Source organism: Brachionichthys hirsutus, chromosome 2 (genome assembly GCF_040956055.1).
Source record: "Brachionichthys hirsutus isolate HB-005 chromosome 2, CSIRO-AGI_Bhir_v1, whole genome shotgun sequence".
Classification (NCBI taxonomy): domain Eukaryota; kingdom Metazoa; phylum Chordata; class Actinopteri; order Lophiiformes; family Brachionichthyidae; genus Brachionichthys; species Brachionichthys hirsutus.
In genome coordinates, this window is record NC_090898.1 from 5345334 (window position 1) to 5364002 (window position 18669).

Consider the following 18669-nt stretch of genomic DNA (forward strand, 5'->3'; position numbering starts at 1 on the left):
ACTTATGAGGTGATGTGGAGGCACAATGTGATTTTCTTTCTTCTTCTTTCAAGAGCTTTAAACTCACAAGACAACATTCTGCGAGCTTCAAGTGTAGTTAAACCCAACTCGGCAGTGCCCTCCCACAACAAGCCTGAAACTCATCTGAGGAGGTGCAAACAGAGTTCTTATGACGTCGCCATCATATGGAGGACCAAAGGATGGAGCTGTGGTCATCAGGCTGTGCTGGCGGGGGGACTATTGGTTCATGACAGTGCATGAAGCAGCTGGACGGGCTGGGATCATTTGTCAGCCACTGCTGCTGCCACGGGAGCAAGTATGGTTCCACAAGCAGTTGCCGCCAACTCCTCGATCTCTGCGTTCAATCGCCTGATGACCCACTCCATCGCCTCGCGACCCTGAGGCAGACGTGACGTGTTAAAACCCGCGCGGGACTACATGTGTAGTCGAACTGAAGACACCCAGGGTTTGCTGGGAGACAATAAAAGCTGCGTCACCTTGCCGGCGTTGGCAGAGATCGTTCCAGCCATGAGACTCTCGAGGTAGCTGCTCAGACTGACGCCTTTCACACTGATCAAAGCCTCCTGTGTCAGCACAGTCCTGCACACACACGGTCATGAAGGGAGGGTCAAACAGGAAGCAATATCTGGTCTTGTATCCATTTTAGAATACTTTGATGAAAGCCACTCAACTTTTCAGCCACCAAATATCAAATAACAAATATAATAGAAATCAGATTTGTCTAGGAAATGTTGTTATTTACTTGTCAGGATCCTGCGGATGCGGCTTGTACGTCAGCTTCTCGTCAACAGACACCAGGTTCGTGAAGGAGAGCTGGATGAGTAAAATACAAGGAAGAATTTCTTTTTTCTATACTCTATAAGCACAAAGGATGCCCACACTCATCTATACACTGGAAGCAGAGAAAAGGCTGACTGAAGAAATGTCAACTTGCTTCCTGCTTCACATGCCTAAATAAATTCTTGCACTCCCGTCAGTCAAGAAAAACTGGCTTTTATCTTGATTGTACACGGTAGCGATCCGTGTCAGTGTTACTCACATTTGTAGACTTTAACTCAAAGGTCTTCTCTTTGGGGTCCACGACTGAATGCTCCTGAACGTAAGTGCACGTTCTCGCTGCCCCAATGATCTAAAGGACAAGGGCATAAAATTGGGCTTCTTTAAAAACTTTTTAAACTGGGGAGCATGGATAATGATGGCGAAAAGAACGGTAATGAAGGAGAAATGGAGGAAGGAGTCCAACAAAAACGACAGAAACTGTCCAAAGTTAAAGCTAAAAAAAGAAAACAGAGAATGCGGTGCAATGTTTGCTCTGTCATTGTAACGAATATGAAAGAGGTAGAATAATCATACATCCCACAAACAACATTATAGTACATGTTAAAATGTAAAGACAGTTTTTAATTCATAGTTTGATGCTTGCTAGTTTTGTTGTCAATGGTCGTTTGTTAATGCACTGCCATACTCGACAAAGAAAGTATTCTGGACTTGTATAATTACATTTTATCTATAGATTTATCTTTTATACAGTGCGAGGCTTCACTCAGGTATTCGATACATTTTAATTTACATTGAATGCTCTTGTGAAATTAAAGTTAAATCTTAATCCCAATGAGCGTGCAGTTCAAAATAAATATTATTGCAAACATTAACATTTGTTTGTTTACACGTCTTCAAAATATTCTGAAACACTTTAATGTATTTTTATCCGTTTACTCAAATTAATTAATCGATTACTTAAATAATCGATAGCTGCAGCCCTAGAGAACATACATGCAAACGCCGCACAGATAGGATTCGAACACAGTACCTTCTTGCTGAGGCGACAGCGCTAACCACTACACCACTGTGCCGCCCAATATTAATATCAATCATTAAATTTAGTTTTTTTTTACTACAATTAAATAATACAATTGGATGGGAATACTGGCTTGACATAAATTCCCACCACATATTACAGTAATATGGAACCTTAAATCATAAAAACATTCAAGATTACAGATAGCCGATATTGCCGAGAATAAAATCTGATTAGAGTCAAATTGCTGCCATCGGTGATGCTGCTGGCTAAATATGTTGACTGGATATTTTATTAAAACGGGATCCGATCACACCGGATGCAACTTCCTGTACAGATGGAAGCTGATCAATTAGCTTTTTCTCACTATTAGCTCTCATAAACTTTGCAGGAAAGGCATTTCATTTCATAAATGTTAAACACACGAAATGATCAAAGATCATTGTTTATAAAACTTATCTTCTCACTTACAGCCTTGGCTATGGCAGGAAGTCCCCACTCGGTGCTGAGTAGTCTGGCACTGTGTAACCGCCCCTGTGTGTCCACACTTCTCTGCAGAACATCCACACCAAACACACTGGGATTCATTGGGTTTGGGTACTTCTGCATCGCTGCCTTCGTCACCGTCTCCCATGGATGGCTGTTTCAAAATAGTTCTCACTCACTCAACAGTCTGGCATGTTAAAATGTCAATGTCGGCCCGGGCTTCCATCGTAATTAATGTGACGATGTTAGCGCCCGGATTATTTTCTACATATGGAATTCCTGAACTAACAACCCACCAATGTGAAAACATTTTGAAAATCCAAGTAATCACAAAAGATGACTGCATCGATACAGGCCACAGTAGAAGTTGGCTAAATGCGCTGGGCAAATTCAGAGAATAACATCACTTAACAGGCTTAGGGCAAATCTTCCCAAACCAAATTACCTGCAAACACCACTTGATCGAAAAGAACCATGACTTGCATCATAAGCACATAAAAAAAGGAATGGAAAAAATGATTTGACCCGAACGACTTTGAAAAGTGGCAAAATAGTCTTCTCCAATTTCCCTTGTTCAAATCTGATGTTACCAACATTTAACTCTAGTATAGAATCTAAATTACATTTCAATAGCTTTGGTCGGGATCAGTCAGGCTGCTGGAGAGCCAAGGAACGAATAGAGTGTACTTAACATTACTCCTGTTTATCACCAGAAAACTACTATTGGAACTAGCTTAAGGCTAACGGCAAATTGTATAACCTGGTATAATTCAGCTAGCTTTAGCTAACGCAACTTGCCTAAAACATATTTCAATACGTGTTGATTATCATTAAACATTTACTAAACGTTGTATTTATTCCAATGTCAACAAGATACATTTAGGTTTACTAGCCGTGCAGACTTAGCCGCTAAACAAGCTAGCAGGTTTGCCCCTTGTGGGAATCTATATATAAAACCTTATTTAATGAACGCAAACCAATTATTTAATAAACATGTCTTCACAAAACATCACGGACAAAAACAATCTTACTTGAAAATGTGCTCTGATGCCCAGATCTTCATTTTATTCGGCTGTATTGACAGGGCTCAGGAGCCGGCTACTAATGACAGCGTGACCGAGTCGGTCGGGAGGATCGAAGGAGACACCTGAAATGGAAGCGCAGCCCCTGTTGGCAGAATCAGGCAATACACTCTGGCGTTCGCACCATAAATTGTATTATAACCAATGTCTTCCAGGCCAATCCATGCTTTTTAATGAATTATTGACCTTTTCTCATTAAAGGTTCAAAGTCAAGTGGACTATTGTTCTTCCAATTCTGAGGAAATTACGATCAAACACAATTAGTTGCGAAGGAGGCGTGTCGTCAAAGCGGTCAATCATAAACAAGCCCTGTCCTCATTGGATAAGGAATTAACCAAGCACTGCTCTCATTGGATAAGGAATTGACCAAGCACTGCTCTCATTGGATGAATGAATGACCTCCGTATGTTCAATTACGTCATCACGCGCATATCCGACCTGCCCTTGAAATCGCAAGCAAGATGGTCGCATACTGGAGACAGGCTGGCCTAAGGTAAACTCTGAATTTAATAGGTGCATTTACTTATTAAGTTACGAATATTAGTTTAGCAAGAATTCTTAAGTACAACTTTATATTTTCACAAAGCCGTTGTTGTTGTACAGTTCATGTATCCCCGTGGTGCGTCGGCTAGCTGCTCGCCATAGTTGACTGTCATTACTGAGCGCTAGCTTCGCCTCGCAGGCGCTAAACCGTCCATGTGTGATTTATTCTGTATAGCGGATAATTAACTGTTTAGCGGAGACACAGCTCTGCTTGTGGCTCTTCCGCTCAGTTGGCCTCTTGCTTGTCCTTTTTCATGCGGCTAACATGTAGCGTGCCCTCTTCGCAGCTACATCCGCTTCTCCTCTGTCTGCGCTAACGCAGTGCGGGCCGCGTTGAAGCCGCAGTTCAAAACCGAAGCTGTTCGGGTCGCAGAAGCCAACGTGAAGGTCCACAAGCCCAAAGCAGCAGCATGTAAGTTGATCAAATGTTATAAATAAACATGACCTAAAACAGCATATGGACGAATGCATGTCCCTGTTTAAAGGTGGGGGGACGTAACAGGGTGCGATCGCAAGATGGGGGTGATGCATGCTATTGGTATGATTAGTTATTGATTGTCTTCTGTTGAGGTCACCCAAATGCCTCCGTGCACTTACATTTGTTGGCTGTCTGGGTTTTCTGAATGTTGTTTTGTTCCAGTAGGTTGGACCATGAGCTTTATGGTTGTTGTAGTTTTTCCACTTCCATGTCTTCTATTAAACGTGCCTCGTCTTTCTCGTCTAGAAATGGAGAATCCATTTTTAGTAATGCTTCTGTCCCTCTGCTTTGTCTTTTCCTTTAGGATATGAGTACACAATGCAGTTGAGCTTTTCTTTAAGCGGTGGAGTGCCATCCTCCACCGTGGAGAAGGCGGATGGATAAAGATGAATGACATCACGATGACTTGTAGAAGGCTGGGAACATGGATGAAATGCTTTGTCTTTTATTTGTAATTAGAATTGTATTAAAGGTGGATTTCTGAAGCAGAATTTGTTTCCTTGCATGTTTGTGTTTTGGGGGAAAATCTAATTCAGAATGAGACACTTCAACATTTGTTTGTAATCATTTTTATTTTGTTATAAATGAATTGATGCAGTAGTATACAGAAACCTAGTACTTACAGGTGTGTGTGTGTGTGTTGATTTATGGGTCTATGAATAGCTTGAAGTTTATTTCTCAGTATCCCATATCAGTGTAGTAAGATATCAGTAAAAACCTTAACTTATTAAAAGTGCATGCATGTTCCAGTGGCTGAAAAAGTCAAGCTGCAAGTAACCGTCAGAAACTGACGGAGTGCGGACAAGTTGATTGTTGAGTTTAGTCTTTTCTCAATGACTGGATTTATTGTTGCTTATATTTAGCATTTGGAAGGATGAATTTTGCATAGAATAATGCCAGTCTAAAATCATTAAAAGTGTGTTGCTAAGTGTGAACAAATGTAATACTAATTCAATTTTATGTACGAACTGATCTGCTATTGGAAAACCTTTTACTGAATTGTGTTTTCAAGAAGGCTGAAGGCCAAGAGTAGAAGAGTTGGGGGGGGGGGGGAAATACAAAATTCTGCTCAGGCAGATAAGCGGGCTTTCTGATTGCAGCTGGAGCATTATTCAGCGTCTCCCTGCAGCTCTGTTTGACAAAAACTAAATTTGCAATTGCACTAAAAGACGATTTAATTGTCTAGTAAATTAAAATGTATTTGCACTATGTCCATTTGGAGTTCCCTGTGGACGCAGATGGTGGATCTACTCTCAATATTCTGTGCAAGCAGGTCACGTTGCTCCGGACCTTAGCTGTTTTTCTTCTCTCTGGTCATCTTGATCATGGTCTCCGGCGATCGGTAGAGGAAGATGAGCTTCTCAAATAGCGTTTCCTCCAGCTCCATCTCTCCCGTCTCCCGCACCACGAAAATGTCTGAGCAGAGCTTGAGGACGCGGTCCACACAGGGCAGCTCCTCAAACATGATGGACCTGGAGATCCCGTTGAAGAACTCTCTGACGAACTTTCCGATTACGAGCACGACTGACATGTACAGGCCTACGATGCTGTGGCGAAGAGAAGGGTGGGCAGTGGAGTAAAGATGAATCAGCGCTTTAATAAACCACAAAATGCCGGTGAGATGTCTCGCTACCTACCCGTGTCCAGCCAGAAACCCGAGACTGGAGGGGCTGACTTTATCATTGAACACCACTATTTCTATGCTCTTGCATTTTTGGTCGGATGAGGTGGGAGCTGGGGGGCACTCCTCCACCACCCACCACTGGTCTGGCTCTCCCTCCGCTGACCCTTTGATCTGTTGAAGTCTGATCGACATCGGTCTGAAGAAAGCCAGGCTTGGGCGGTCCGGATTGTCTGAGGAAGATGTGCTCGGGTTCATTTAAACTGCATGTTTCACAGAAAAAGATCAGTGTTGAGCTGATCAATCACATTGATGGTTAAATCTGTAGCCCTGTGAACTCGCTGATGCACAACCAAGTGAGGCCCAGTGACATACAAAAGGATATAAATGAACTCACGTTGTGGAAAAAAAACATTCCTGTAGACATTGTTGTAATTTAAACACACTCACACAAAAATGTATGGCCAATGTACAGTAAACGGTAACTGACCGACATTCATCCTGGTTGCCATCTTGGACTCTGGTCCTTTTGGACCCCTGATGTACTTCGGCAGCAGAGAATTAATGATTCTACAGGACAGAATAACAAAAGTTACTGCATTCCGTGCTCAAATAAACAATGGAATTACGGTAGTTGATGACGTGCACAATGTCAACTCATTTTCATGTGATCCTACATAATTTCTTAACTTTTGCATTAGTTAAAGCCATTACTGGCTCGTTAATTCAGCTGCTCTACGGCATGAACGTCTGTAGCAAGTAAAGGAACAGCGGTTCACCTGCAGACAAACAGTCCTAGATCAACGCAGTGAACACCAGCCTGCTGTGCCGTGTTGTGCTGACTCACATAGCTTTACTGCTGTTGCCTTTGAGCATGCAGACTATGTCTTCCCTCAAGGCTTTGTCCTCAAACTTGACGGTGTGCTCTCCCACCGTCTCTGCATTCAGAGATATGGAAGCATTCCTGGGAGAGGAAGGAGGCGAGCGTTCAGTGATTGCACTCACAAACGCAGAGCGTAAACAGACAAACACACAGACCTGAGCAGTGTCCAGCGTAAGGTCATGTATATGTGAGAAGAGTTGCTGAGCTCCAGTATCATGGCCTCCCGACTCGCCGGGCTGATGCTCCACAGCAGGCTGGAATCACTCTTTATCTTAGCAACGACAATGTCTTCGACCTCATAGTTCATTATGAACTGCATTCCACCCTGTGAAAGAACAGGAAAGGGGGGGGGGGGGGGGGGTAGCGGATTACTTTGCCTGTTGTCCTCCAATAATGTTTAAATGCCTGCTAAAATCAAAAGAGACCTACTAGATGAGTCGCATAGATTTTGGTGAGTCGATTGAATCCACTTTGTGTATACAGAAACAGATTCTGCTCCTGTGCACTCATGGTGAACAGAGGCTGTGAAAACACACAATCAGACACTCAACAGTAAAATGCGCATGAGCACTCCAAGATGAAATGAAATCACCCGATCTCATACCCGAGTTGCAAAATTAGAAGCAAAACTTTGAACGATTATGTATTGATCATAAAGACCAGGCATCTCCTTGGTTTCAGATTGAAATATCCGCTAGCACAGGAGGAACTGTCACAAAACTGAACTGTCACAGGACGATTCCGGCTGACTTTGGTGATCTGCTAATGTTTAAGTCACATCGAGCAGAAACCCTGGATGGACGATTGGTTGTTCAGTCGCAGTGATCATGACACAAAATAACTCCACATGTATGAAAATCACTCAAGTGCCCATCTGCACGGTGATTACCTGACTTTTGAATCTAACGTCTCGATCAAGTCAAAATATCACTTTGTTCACTTTTTTAATTGTAGCCGGCACACGTTAGCATTCAGACACTGGAAACGAGGATGGTAAGAAGCACCACTTGCTAAACATTTGCATTGTGTTATAATGTTGCTGTTAGCATTTAGCTCACAGTCCTGCTGAGCCTCAGGACAGCCTCGACAACCCTCAGGAGTCCTATCTTCCAGCGCAGAACATTAAATAACATACGATTCTGATTGCTTGTCAGCCAATTTAGCTCGTTACAACAGTAAGTATGATTCCTGCTGCTGGGAGTAGGCAATGTAATTGATGAGTCCTCATTGATCATATGTTATCATTTAATCATTCAACTCCTGACCTCATATCCTGCAATGCTGAGCTGGATGGAGACATCCAGTGGCTGATTGGTCACTCCTGCTGCCGACTGGATGAGGGACATGAAGAGGAGCGGGAACCAGATGATGCTGATGAGAGCAAAGATGAGGAACCCTCCCATCCCATATTTCACCACCTTGTTCTTCTTCTGTCCTGGAGGGTGGGGGTATTTCTGAAAGAATTACAGTTGCATTGATGTAGTTCTCATAAGTAGTCCTCTACTGTGCAGGACAGATTACCTCCATCAGGAGGTTGTGTGTGTTTTCTTTTTTACAGCATTTGTCTGTGTCTGTTAGCAGGATTACAGAAAAACATATGGACGGATCTTGATGAAAAGAAATCGGAAGATGGGTCTTGGTTTAACTTAGACCCATAACATTTTGAGAGTAATCTGGATACCTGTCTGGATACAAAAATAATCTGGAGGTTTTTTTCATGGATGGATTTATGGATTAAAAAATCTGTTAAAAATACACATCAACTCCGATTCCCTTTTATTTTTCATTTTTGGTGTATAAAGGTACCATGAACTATTTAGAACCTATTGGTGATGATCCAGATCACGATGTGGACGGTGTAAATCCAATTACGAAGGGAATGAGCTGATTGGCGGAGGTCTGTGCTCTCCAAGTGCTTTTCTAGTTATTAATTTGCTTACAAAAAGCTCATCTGCTTGTCTGACCCTTAATGTTAAATAAAAATAAAGTTTTGATAGCCGTAACCAAATAATGTTTTACATGCCATTAATATTCAGTGGCTTGTTGGTCGAGGGCAGGAGTGTCAAACTCATCAAGGGCCACATTAGCCTTATGTTTACCCTCCAAAGGCCAAATGTAAACCATAACACAGTAAAAAATGTAACTAAATGTAATGTCATTTAATGTAAAATAAATGTAACTACTCCTTAACATGCTGTTAAATAACTTTTTATTTATTTATTTACAGTAATTATAATACTGTAAATACTGTAAATATCACTTTTTTAATAGGTTGTAACTTACAAATTGTTAGAGATAAAGCCATACTGCAAATGAGAAAAATCATAAGTATGGACCAAAGTTTGTGATGGGAATAAATTAACACATCTAATAATGTGGAAAAGTTCCATTCAAATGCAATCATCATGCAGGAACAAAGATAATCGATACAAAATCAAAGCAAAACCAAAAAGCCACCACCTTGTCTTGTCATGGACATGCAAACCAAAAAAAACAAACCGAAGTGGGCAAGATAAAGAAAATTCCCAGAGTCAATGTCCCGGAAAAGACGTCACTTTCAGGCTCAGCACTGGACAGCTCCATATGTACCTATGGAGCTGTCCAGTGCTGATCCTGAGCGCCCTATGTCACCGGGGTCAAAATGTCAGCACATGCTGGAAAAAATTTAAAAGTTCAAATAACATTCAATAGTCACCGCCAGCAGATTATTAATTTCCTGACTGCAGCGTGTTGCTATTGTTATTGCCGTGTTGCTGAATTTTTCCATGTGATCAGTTCACTACTTAAGTTACAAACATTGCATATTCAATTATAGTATAGTATATAACTATATAGTATAGTTGTAAAAATATATGGATAGATTATTGCTGTTATTATAACATAAATCATTTCAATTGATCAGGTTAAGAAAACCACACCACTCCATCGATCAATAATCAAACTTATTCAAATGTCTGCACACAGCTCTCAGGGGCCACAAAAAATTACCAAAGGGTCACTGGCTCAAGTCTACCTCCAGGCATGCTGACCATGATGTGGAATGTTCTCGAGGGACCTATCATAGCGTATAAATGCAATTTCATTGTGTGTTTCATGCATTGACAATAAAGGATTCTTCTTCTATTCACAATTAATAGAAGTATAGTAATTCATAAATTAGTTGTTGAAAAGTCAGGGAGCGAGAATTTGGATGAATATTATAAGAAGGTTTTGAAACTCAGATACAGATTGTATGGGCATTTTAAAGGCCTGGGTTAATTGGCTTCTGATTCTGTAAACTAACTAGTATGTGCAGCATGGAACGGTATTAAGCAGAGTGAGCACGATGCATTCAATTACCTTCTCAGCCTCCCGCCAACACTTTAGTATAAATATGTTAGCATAGATGTCTTCAACACAAATCCAATTGGAGATGGATAGAGTGGTGTCGGTCCAAACCCAGTCCATCACCGCCCTCAACTCTGTCAGGAATGGAACTAAACGAAACCTGAAGTGGGAAACAAGAAGAAAGGAGGGAAAACAAATCACGGCGGTTCCTCATAGAATGCATGACGCTTTAGTAGCATGTTTGATGTTTTAATGCTTCACAGTCCCATTCAATGAAGGTACAACTGCATGCTGGACGTATTTGTGTGTGTGTTTTTTTATTCAATTGACGATGCCAGGTTTTACCCTTGGAAGAGGAAGAGGTTCAGGAAGTTGAAGTTCTTGGTGAGGAAGTTGCCCAGGATCCGGTTTGGGTAGCCACATTTAATCTGGTAAGCTGAGAGGCCGAAGTAGACGCACTTCACAAAGTACCAGAGCTGAGCAACAGGGTTCCTGTTGAATCTCCTGTGGAGCACAAAGTGATTTCATTTCATTTTAGTTTGTACATCTTTCCTATTGTCGATTTTCACTTTAGGGAAAGTTAAATTCTTCCAGCAGAGGCTTGAAGAACTGGATTTAGAGTTTTGATCAGATCGGTCTTTTAACATCTTCATTTCAGCCATAATAAAGCTAGTCAGTTGATGACCTTTCTGTGACCCCAGGGAGGATGAAGAACATCCAGAAGTGTATGCCAAACACCAGCACCACCTGGAAGACACACTTTCCCAGCAAGGACTTCTTCAGGTAGAGGGCCCGGTCCACTATCATGGTGCCGAACTGGATGAGTAGCATTACCAGGAAGGCCTCTGGAACCTGGTCTTCTGACAGAGACTCTGCGATGTCAGTCACTGCAGAATATTTCTGCAGAGAGACAGAGGTCATCCTTGTTGTTTTCTCACATTAGATAACATAACGCTGCATTTTCATTGGGTATATTCACGGTTTTGATCAGATGTAAAGTCTCACCCCAAAAGCCCAGTATCCGTAGATAGTGACAATAAAGTTGACGACATCGATGAGAAACATGAGGGCATAGACGTCACAGACAGGGCTGTACTCTGGGTGGATGATGTCATAGAAAAACTGCCTTATGGGGATGAAAATGTGAAGGGCGCTGTCGCAAAAAAGAAAATGTACGTGTCAGAAAACACTTTCCAAGCTCATCACCAAATCTCTAACTAATAATATGCCATGAGGTTCGTCTGTGGCCGTCAACATTACAATGCTAAATGTTTTAGTCAAAAGGTAGCGCAGTCAGCTGTTTAAATGTAAACACACAGTGTATGTACACAGTAATTCTGCCATGATATTAAACGTTGCCCAAACGACGTACACTCCTATGATGGCGGCTTTGATCTGCAGCATCCTCTCTCGGATCTGCTGTCTGAGCTTCTGCTTCTTGGTCAGCGGAGCCTTGCTTTGTTGTTGTCTCAACTTCTTGCGATGCTGCTTCTTGGACTTCGCCTCTCCAATAAAAAAGAAAAGAAAAGAAAAGATTTAAAACCAAATGGAGAAATGTCAGTGATAAATGCTGATTAAGTGTCTTGCAATAACTATCAGGGGGGGGGAGGGGAAAGAGAAGTAGCTTAATATCATATCTCAAGTTTTTCTGAATGCTGACCATTGCAGTCCGCCTTTTGTCTACGGAATAAGGAGGCGGTGGAGGCGTGGAGAGGGAGTAGCTTCAGCCGGCGCTGCAGCCTCTCTCTGCTGCTCATTTTATCTCCTCCTGCCATCTTCTTCTTCTCCACCTTCCGCTTCATCTTCTTGAAAAAGTCCGGCATCTCAACCTCCTTGCTGTCCCACAGTCCGTGACACTGTGCAGCCACGGAGACAAACGGAGAGTTAACAATCAGAGCCCGGCGTGCTCGTGGCTCCCGGAGAGACGCACACACAGCAGCAGCAGCAGGCATGAATGAGCAGATTCCCTTCTTCATGGTTACCTTGAGAATCGACCGGTGGAAGAACAGAGCGAGCAGCTGAATGAGGTCGAAGAGGACGTAGCCATCTTTCTTCTCCACCCCGATGATGTTGGGCAGAGCAAAGGGCCGATCGGCGTTTATGCCTCGGTAGGCAGTGGTGGTCCAGGGGAAGAACCCGAACTGGAAGAAGTACTTCACCACAACATTCAGCTAAGGGACAAAACACAAGCGATTCGGGTTATGGAACAGCCAAAACAATGAATGAACAATGAACTAACTCACCTCAGTGTAGATGATGGCCGTCATCCAAAAGCGTTTGCTTGGCCGGGGTACAGACAGCATGGCCCAGAGGAAGATGAGGATGGGCAGGATGAGGGACAGGAATGAAGCTGACACTATGTGGTTGAGTATGATGACAAAGTAGCACAGCATCTCTGATTTGGACACCATGGTGTGATAGAGGGCAAACGCCAGCTTCAGAGGCCTCGGCAACGTCACAAAGAACTTGTCAGACTCTTCGATCTCCTCATTTTCAAACATGCTATGGAATGAAATGGGAGGGGAAGAAGGGACATAAAATGAAAAGTAGCGAGTGAGTCATAAAGTTTTTTTTTTTAAAGTATTTTGGAAAGTAATTGTTGTGTCCACTGACTTGTTGAGGAGCAGCTCACTGGCAGTGAGGTTCCGTGTTTCCTGGCTCAGAGGTCTGGGAGTTTCTGGGAGGTCAAAGCTTTTCTCTCCATCGCTCTCCTTGAGGCTGAATGAGGTGCATTCTGGGTAATCACCGCATTCATCTTCTTCTCTCTGCTCTGATTTCTCATTCAGCTCTTCCCTCTCCCCCTCACACGCATTCTCTTGTTGCTCCTCTTCCTCTGCCTCCTCTTCTCCTCCTCTCTCACTCTCCCCATCCTCCCCCTCCTCCTCACCCTCTTCCTGCGCTTGCTCCTCCTGATGAGTCGCACCATCTTCACAGCTTTTGAGACAAAAGGAATCAAAGATATTTTAACATCATGACGTCAAAAAGATCCACGTGGCACACATAGAATGGTCGGAACAATTCAATAGCCAATCTGTGTGTGATCTCTTTTATAGATCGTCACAAGCAACTCTCTTACCTTGGTGAAAGATCCTCTGTCTCTGCGGAGTTCAGGTCGATATTGACTGATCTCACGAGCCTCCGCCTGAGCTGGTCGGCAGCAGGCGGCACAGCAGGAGGCTGCTCCAGCTGCTCCTGGGTCGGCTGTCGGGAGATGAGCATCGTCTCGTCCGTCATACAGCTAAAGTGTGGAGGAGAGAGATCAGAAGAGCAAACACGCTCTATAAGTTAACATCACGTCCCAACAGGAAGGGAGAAATGCAAGAGCAAACCACCTGGAAACGCTGCTGCCCCAGGACAATTTGGAGGCTTGACTCTTCAGTCTGGCATAGGCATGGTGGGAGGACGGTATGGCAAGAGGAGAGGAGGGTGTAGGTGGAGCCTCGTCCAAGTTGTCTTGTGATGAAAGTGTGTTTTGACGGGACATCCAGTTTTCATAGAAGTGCTTCACGCTCTCCTGGCTCACCTCTTTGCCCTGTACAGTCAGACAGGAAGCCCACATCCACGATCGTGAAACAGACCCACAGAACGTTTATATGGGGAGTACATGAAGGAGTCATTGAAGTGAGACAATGTCATGCCTCTGCATTCAGATGCAGCCTTCAAAGGACGCAGGCATTGAACTGTGACACAGCGTGAGATGTAAGTTTACTCTTTTCACTTTCCTGCAGATCCTTGTCTATTTTTTTTTCTATCACACTTTTGATTTTTTTATAAATATATTGTCTCTTCATGGATCACCTCTGTTTCATGTTCATGTCTGTTACAGCTGTACGATTACATTATAAATTAAAATGCTCAAAATGCGTTCAAATGATTTTTGTGGCGCACACGTTTCAAATAAATATTTAGTCAGATGGAATAGAAATCATAATTGCTTTTTAAATTTTATATGCTCAATGTATTTTCAATATTTGCAAATATTGGGACAAAAACATTGACAGATTTAAACAGAAAAGGCACGACTGTAATATAGAAATATGACAACTTAAAGCAGCATAAATTCAAAGTTGCTTGCTGTGCAGTTAATTATCAAATAATCTGTATTTTTAAACCAAAATGAAGTCCATGTGTGAGGAAGATGTGAGGCTTAGTGCTCATCCTCCTATTGTTGAATGTTGAATGCTGCATTTACTTTGCCATGTGAAAAGGTTGAGATTTCATGTGTATATATGCATATTATCTCATTTTTATACAATTTATTATTTAAACTCAGACTGTCAGACTGAAACACAAGGACACGAGAACAACAGTAGTGAAGTTCGACATATTTACCTGACATAAAAATGCAATTAACATTTTAGATCAATGTTGTGTCTCATCTTGAAGCTGCAATCTGGAAAAGATTCCCCCTCACCTTCTTTTGCTGCTGGCTGAGTAGCGCTCGCTCAAAGCAAAGCACGTTAGAAATGTCCAAGTTGTCTTTGCAGAAGGCGTTCAGAGCCCTCGTCAGATCATCAACCAGAGCCTGGACAAACACGATGAAGAACTTCAAGCTGTTGAGGAAGCGCTGCAGAATGTTTTCTGTCAGAAGAAGACAAGTGCACAAGTGAGCGACATCGACTGTGTCTGTATGAGACACTGAATCGACAACAGCAAACAGAAATCACTTGTATTTGTTACCTTTATCCTCCTCTCCCTCGTCCATAATGGTGCTGTCATCAAGTTCATCCTCACTAGAGTCGGTTCTATCAATGCCTGGAACAAAGACAGGCTTGTCTGTAAGGACTGCCATGATCGATGCTGAATTCATGACCATCACAGAGGGGCTGAAAGCGACGCGGGTCAGCCGGGGGTGAGCTACCGCTCTACTCACCCTGCTGTCTCTGCAGCTCTCTTTTTGCCCTCTTAGTCTCCTCTTTCTGGATTTTCTTCTTCTCCTTCTTCAGGTCCTTTAGAGCCCTCTTAGAGCTGGTGACCCAGGCATTGTATGCTAACTGAGACACATCAGAAACACATCAACTGATGCCACAACATGGAGGGATCGTTCAGTCAGCGTTCCTTTAGCGGGAGGGAGTGTGATCTTTGAAAGTTAAAGCTTCATCTTTCATTCATTGCTTGTCATGTTTTTTTTCCCCCTTCCAACACTTCTCTTTTTTTCAAGCTCCCACCTGGAAAGCAGATTTCTTCTTCGTCGGTGCCTCCTCTTCCTTCTTCTCGACAACTTCCTCTTCTTCCTCCTCGCTGTCGCTCTCAAACAAGTGGTAGCCGCAGTTGTTTTCCACTGCATGCAGAGAGAGGAGAGCAAAACGTCACCACCCTCTTGTTCCGATGAGCTACTGAGCGAGACGCTCGGCTGTTTCTGCTCACCTCCGGGCTGAGACACCCAAGGCTTCCACCATTTTCCTGCATCTTTCTTTGCCTTCTCATCAGCTGGAAAAGAAGTCTTTACTTATTCTTTATATTTGCTTATCTCCCTTTGGATTAAAAAACACACATTTGCAAGCATAGATCTTTAGGAAAAGTGAACAGTAGAAAACTGGCATGAATGAGTTTGTCTTTGACCCATTGATATTGAATAGTTTGTGGTTTCAACACAATAAAAACAGAAAGGAAACAACAACAAAAAAACAACGGATTGACTTTGAGTTACCAGGATTCATCCGCTCCTGGTCAGCAGGAAGTTTCGGTTTCGCTGCAGCTGCAGGCCGACTCCTCTGTTTCGACTTGATTTTGTCCATCCTACATAGAGAAGGTGGAACTACAGGTCAACTCAGTGCTGTCTGTCGGTGCAGGTTCTCAGTCATCCAGCTTGTGGCAAATCACAAAGAGCAACTGGACTTGTTCACGTTTGAAGACGTCTCTCCTCTCATCCAAGAGGCTTCTTCAGTTCTAAATGACTGGTAGAAAGTCCAGATATTTATGATCCTGTTGGAGCAAAACCTCCACAACAATAAGACTCCCCGGGAATCATTAGCATCCATAAGGTGAAGGGCCGAGTCTGAGCCTGTTGGAACCTGGATTCATTGAGCATCAGTCAGATTTATTGATAAAGCCGACACTACATTGAGTCTTACTGTTTCTTCAGCGTCTCCACAGATTTCTCTTCCATCTCCAGTCTGGCCGCTATCAGCTTCTTCACTTTGGCCTCAAACAGTTCCGCTCCCCTTTGAGATGAAGCGAGATACAAAAAAGGAGCACGACTCGAACCCGTCAATAATTTTAGCGAGGCTGATTGTGCTTTTATTTGTTTGGGGTGTCTTGTTAAATTATTGGACAAAGATGACAAAATGAAACTCGTTTAAATGTTTCTATTACCTGGAGGCCAATATCTTAGAAGACCTGAGGTCAGACACCACGTACAGGAAGTAGTAGCTGAGGAAGACTCTCCTCTGTACCAGGAGGACAGTGAAGCAGATGGCGTCCCAGACGATGCCGGCTTCGCTCGCCGGCAGCTCACACTCATCATCAGGGGCAGCTAAGTGGCACATTAGTGCGTTAGTTCACAGAGACACTGAGCTTATTTCTAATATTCGTATCAAATCAAAATGTGACTTTTTTTTGTAGCTCAAACTTACAGGAGCTACAAGCAACCGTTTCAGAAGATTATTATTATTTCCTTTAACACGTTAAAGCTATATATTATAGGATGGTGGCAATGTTTCATGTAAAACAAACATTATTACACATTTCAAACACTAGCTATTTCTATATATTTTTAATTTAAAGATGCTACTTTTTAAGTTCCAAACAAACACAAGAGTTAATCGAGGCGAAGATTCACATTCGCCTGTTACAGAAACTTACGGATGTCGTAGCCTTTGATGGTGCAGAACATGCTGAACGCCTGAATCAACCAGCAGCTGTTCTTTATCAGGCTGTCCAGATGAGCACAAGATCCAAGCTGATCATGAAACACACAGAATCACTAGAAATAAGAGCTCAATTAAAGGTATGCAGCCGGACGAAGGTGTGGTAAATGAGTCCGGGATGCTTTTAAGGGATGCTTTCCTGCACGGTAACTCACAGACAGCAGGTTTTTCATGGTGATCACAAAGCAGGTATATCCGATGAGCCAGTCCCACAACCTCAAGATGTATCTGACCGGCTGCATCAAAACACTGCCTCCAAACAGCATGAAGTAGAAACAGGCCACCAGGTAGCCCAGACAGAAGATGCTGATCCGCGTAGTGCCAGTGATAAAGATGAGGCACAGAACCAGCCAGAAGAAATAGCTGAAAACAAACACCTTCACCATGTCCAGGTAGCTCCTGAGGACCAGGAAGAAAGAAAAGCAAAGTACTGTCTGAAAAGGCAGAATTGTACTAAAACATTTGTACTATAACTTTACTTTACTTTTTTGAATCGATAGACCATTTCAACTTCCAACCCGATCAGCCATCGCTATAGCTCCTCTAAGTTCAATTCACTGCTCATGAGTGATGATGACTGATGCCAATCCCCCCCCCCCCCCCCCCCCCAGATATAAAACATATTGAGCACCTTTAGCAGGATAATATAGCTGTGGAGTCTGGCAGCAGGGCCTGAAATAAAACCAATAAACGGAGGCACCATTCTTTCATGGAAGTGAGATCTGTCCATAAGTGCTTCGACAGCAGTTTCATTTTACCAGAAAAGCTTTCCTGAGTTAGACAGCATACATTAATTATTATGAATCAAAGATCTAAAACAACTCTTTAATGCTTCTACAAAGAAACCACAAGCTAGTGTGATGGACTCCTTATTCTCCATCTGCAGTGCAACCTACACAGCAGGAAGTTGTTAACACTGCAAATTGTTCTTCACGTGCCAAGATTTTAAATCTATGACAATAATACATTTATGTTGGAAGGTATGGTACCATTTTTTTTCTCTGCCTCCTAATGTGGAACCAACGTATTATAAGATTTCTTAAAAAGTAAAATGATCATTTCACTGGTATGAAGGTACTTTCTTCTCAAATTCAGTGTTGAATTTCAGATATTATTTTTTGCCGTGAACTAATTGCTGGATTATCTTCGGGACGTTTCCTGTCCTTATCTAGGATCCATAAATATAGGCTTAGGGAAACGTTCTGTTCTAGGAAGGGGGTGAAATAAATGAAAGACCATCAACAACATGTGCAGATCTCATGTTTTTGATCAAATAAAAGTTAAAAAACAAAACCTCTAATTGCAACCAAAGCAACTTTGTATTTCTGACCTGCAATGAAGGAAATTATTAACAGGTATGAACTGGTTGAAGGAACAAGGATCCAGACTGCGGCTGATTTCAACATTGTCACCGGCCAGCAGGCGCACCGCTGCTCGGTTCTCCTCCTCAAACACCTGCCACTGCAGAGAGGTGCAGAGCAGCAGGAGGTGGTCGTCTACGAAGAGGAGGAGAGGGAGGGAGCAGTCCAAATCTGACACAAGGAGAAATTGTCAGAATTGT

General features: G+C 42.8%; 3 protein-coding genes across 3 annotated transcripts in view; 1 reads left to right on the forward strand and 2 right to left on the reverse strand.

Annotated features, from left to right (window-relative positions):
* Positions 1 to 267: 267 nt before the first annotated feature.
* On the reverse strand, positions 268 to 3428 carry LOC137904316 (PRELI domain containing protein 3B-like). The gene is made up of 6 exons (XM_068748483.1): positions 3337 to 3428; positions 2291 to 2459; positions 1061 to 1150; positions 764 to 834; positions 498 to 600; positions 268 to 398 (listed from the first exon to the last, which is right to left on the reverse strand). The coding sequence occupies exons 1-6, from the start codon at positions 3366 to 3368 to the stop codon at positions 282 to 284; spliced, it is 582 nt and encodes a 193-aa protein (XP_068604584.1). The 5' UTR covers positions 3369 to 3428; the 3' UTR covers positions 268 to 281.
* A 368-nt stretch (positions 3429 to 3796) lies between these two features.
* Positions 3797 to 4899, forward strand: atp5f1e (ATP synthase F1 subunit epsilon). The gene is made up of 3 exons (XM_068751089.1): positions 3797 to 3880; positions 4218 to 4342; positions 4713 to 4899. Coding segments are annotated over exons 1-3 (159 nt in total). The 5' UTR covers positions 3797 to 3848; the 3' UTR covers positions 4715 to 4899.
* An 800-nt stretch (positions 4900 to 5699) lies between these two features.
* Positions 5700 to 18669, reverse strand: part of si:dkey-11f4.7 (piezo-type mechanosensitive ion channel component 2) — a 39333-nt gene continuing 26363 nt past the window's right edge. Inside the window, exons 28-56 of the mRNA XM_068751331.1 lie at positions 18439 to 18604; positions 17264 to 17507; positions 17044 to 17140; positions 16555 to 16714; positions 16314 to 16403; positions 15890 to 15978; positions 15607 to 15669; positions 15408 to 15520; positions 15113 to 15233; positions 14920 to 14994; positions 14654 to 14820; positions 13572 to 13771; positions 13316 to 13477; positions 12853 to 13173; positions 12483 to 12741; positions 12222 to 12410; positions 11900 to 12095; positions 11612 to 11744; positions 11245 to 11392; positions 10925 to 11139; positions 10585 to 10743; positions 10252 to 10399; positions 8178 to 8366; positions 7342 to 7434; positions 7068 to 7237; positions 6877 to 6993; positions 6520 to 6599; positions 6046 to 6262; positions 5700 to 5955 (exon numbers count right to left, since the gene is read on the reverse strand). Coding sequence (XP_068607432.1) covers positions 5700 to 5955; positions 6046 to 6262; positions 6520 to 6599; positions 6877 to 6993; positions 7068 to 7237; positions 7342 to 7434; positions 8178 to 8366; positions 10252 to 10399; positions 10585 to 10743; positions 10925 to 11139; positions 11245 to 11392; positions 11612 to 11744; positions 11900 to 12095; positions 12222 to 12410; positions 12483 to 12741; positions 12853 to 13173; positions 13316 to 13477; positions 13572 to 13771; positions 14654 to 14820; positions 14920 to 14994; positions 15113 to 15233; positions 15408 to 15520; positions 15607 to 15669; positions 15890 to 15978; positions 16314 to 16403; positions 16555 to 16714; positions 17044 to 17140; positions 17264 to 17507; positions 18439 to 18604 — 4637 coding nt within the window. The remainder of the gene's footprint in view (positions 5956 to 6045; positions 6263 to 6519; positions 6600 to 6876; positions 6994 to 7067; positions 7238 to 7341; positions 7435 to 8177; positions 8367 to 10251; positions 10400 to 10584; positions 10744 to 10924; positions 11140 to 11244; positions 11393 to 11611; positions 11745 to 11899; positions 12096 to 12221; positions 12411 to 12482; positions 12742 to 12852; positions 13174 to 13315; positions 13478 to 13571; positions 13772 to 14653; positions 14821 to 14919; positions 14995 to 15112; positions 15234 to 15407; positions 15521 to 15606; positions 15670 to 15889; positions 15979 to 16313; positions 16404 to 16554; positions 16715 to 17043; positions 17141 to 17263; positions 17508 to 18438; positions 18605 to 18669) is intronic.

Excerpts from the sequence above, each read along its gene's own strand:
- LOC137904316 (XM_068748483.1), bottom strand. The coding sequence starts at position 3,368 with ATGAAGATCTGGGCATCAGAGCACATTTTCAA. Across the intron at positions 1,151-2,290 it reads TTCCTGCCATAGCCAAGGCT|ATCATTGGGGCAGCGAGAAC; the intron begins GTAAGTGAGAAG and ends CTTGTCCTTTAG. Across the intron at positions 835-1,060 it reads TTGAGTTAAAGTCTACAAAT|CTCTCCTTCACGAACCTGGT; the intron begins GTGAGTAACACT and ends TTACTCATCCAG.
- atp5f1e (XM_068751089.1), top strand. The coding sequence starts at position 3,849 with ATGGTCGCATACTGGAGACAGGCTGGCCTAAG. Across the intron at positions 3,881-4,217 it reads TGGAGACAGGCTGGCCTAAG|CTACATCCGCTTCTCCTCTG; the intron begins GTAAACTCTGAA and ends CCCTCTTCGCAG.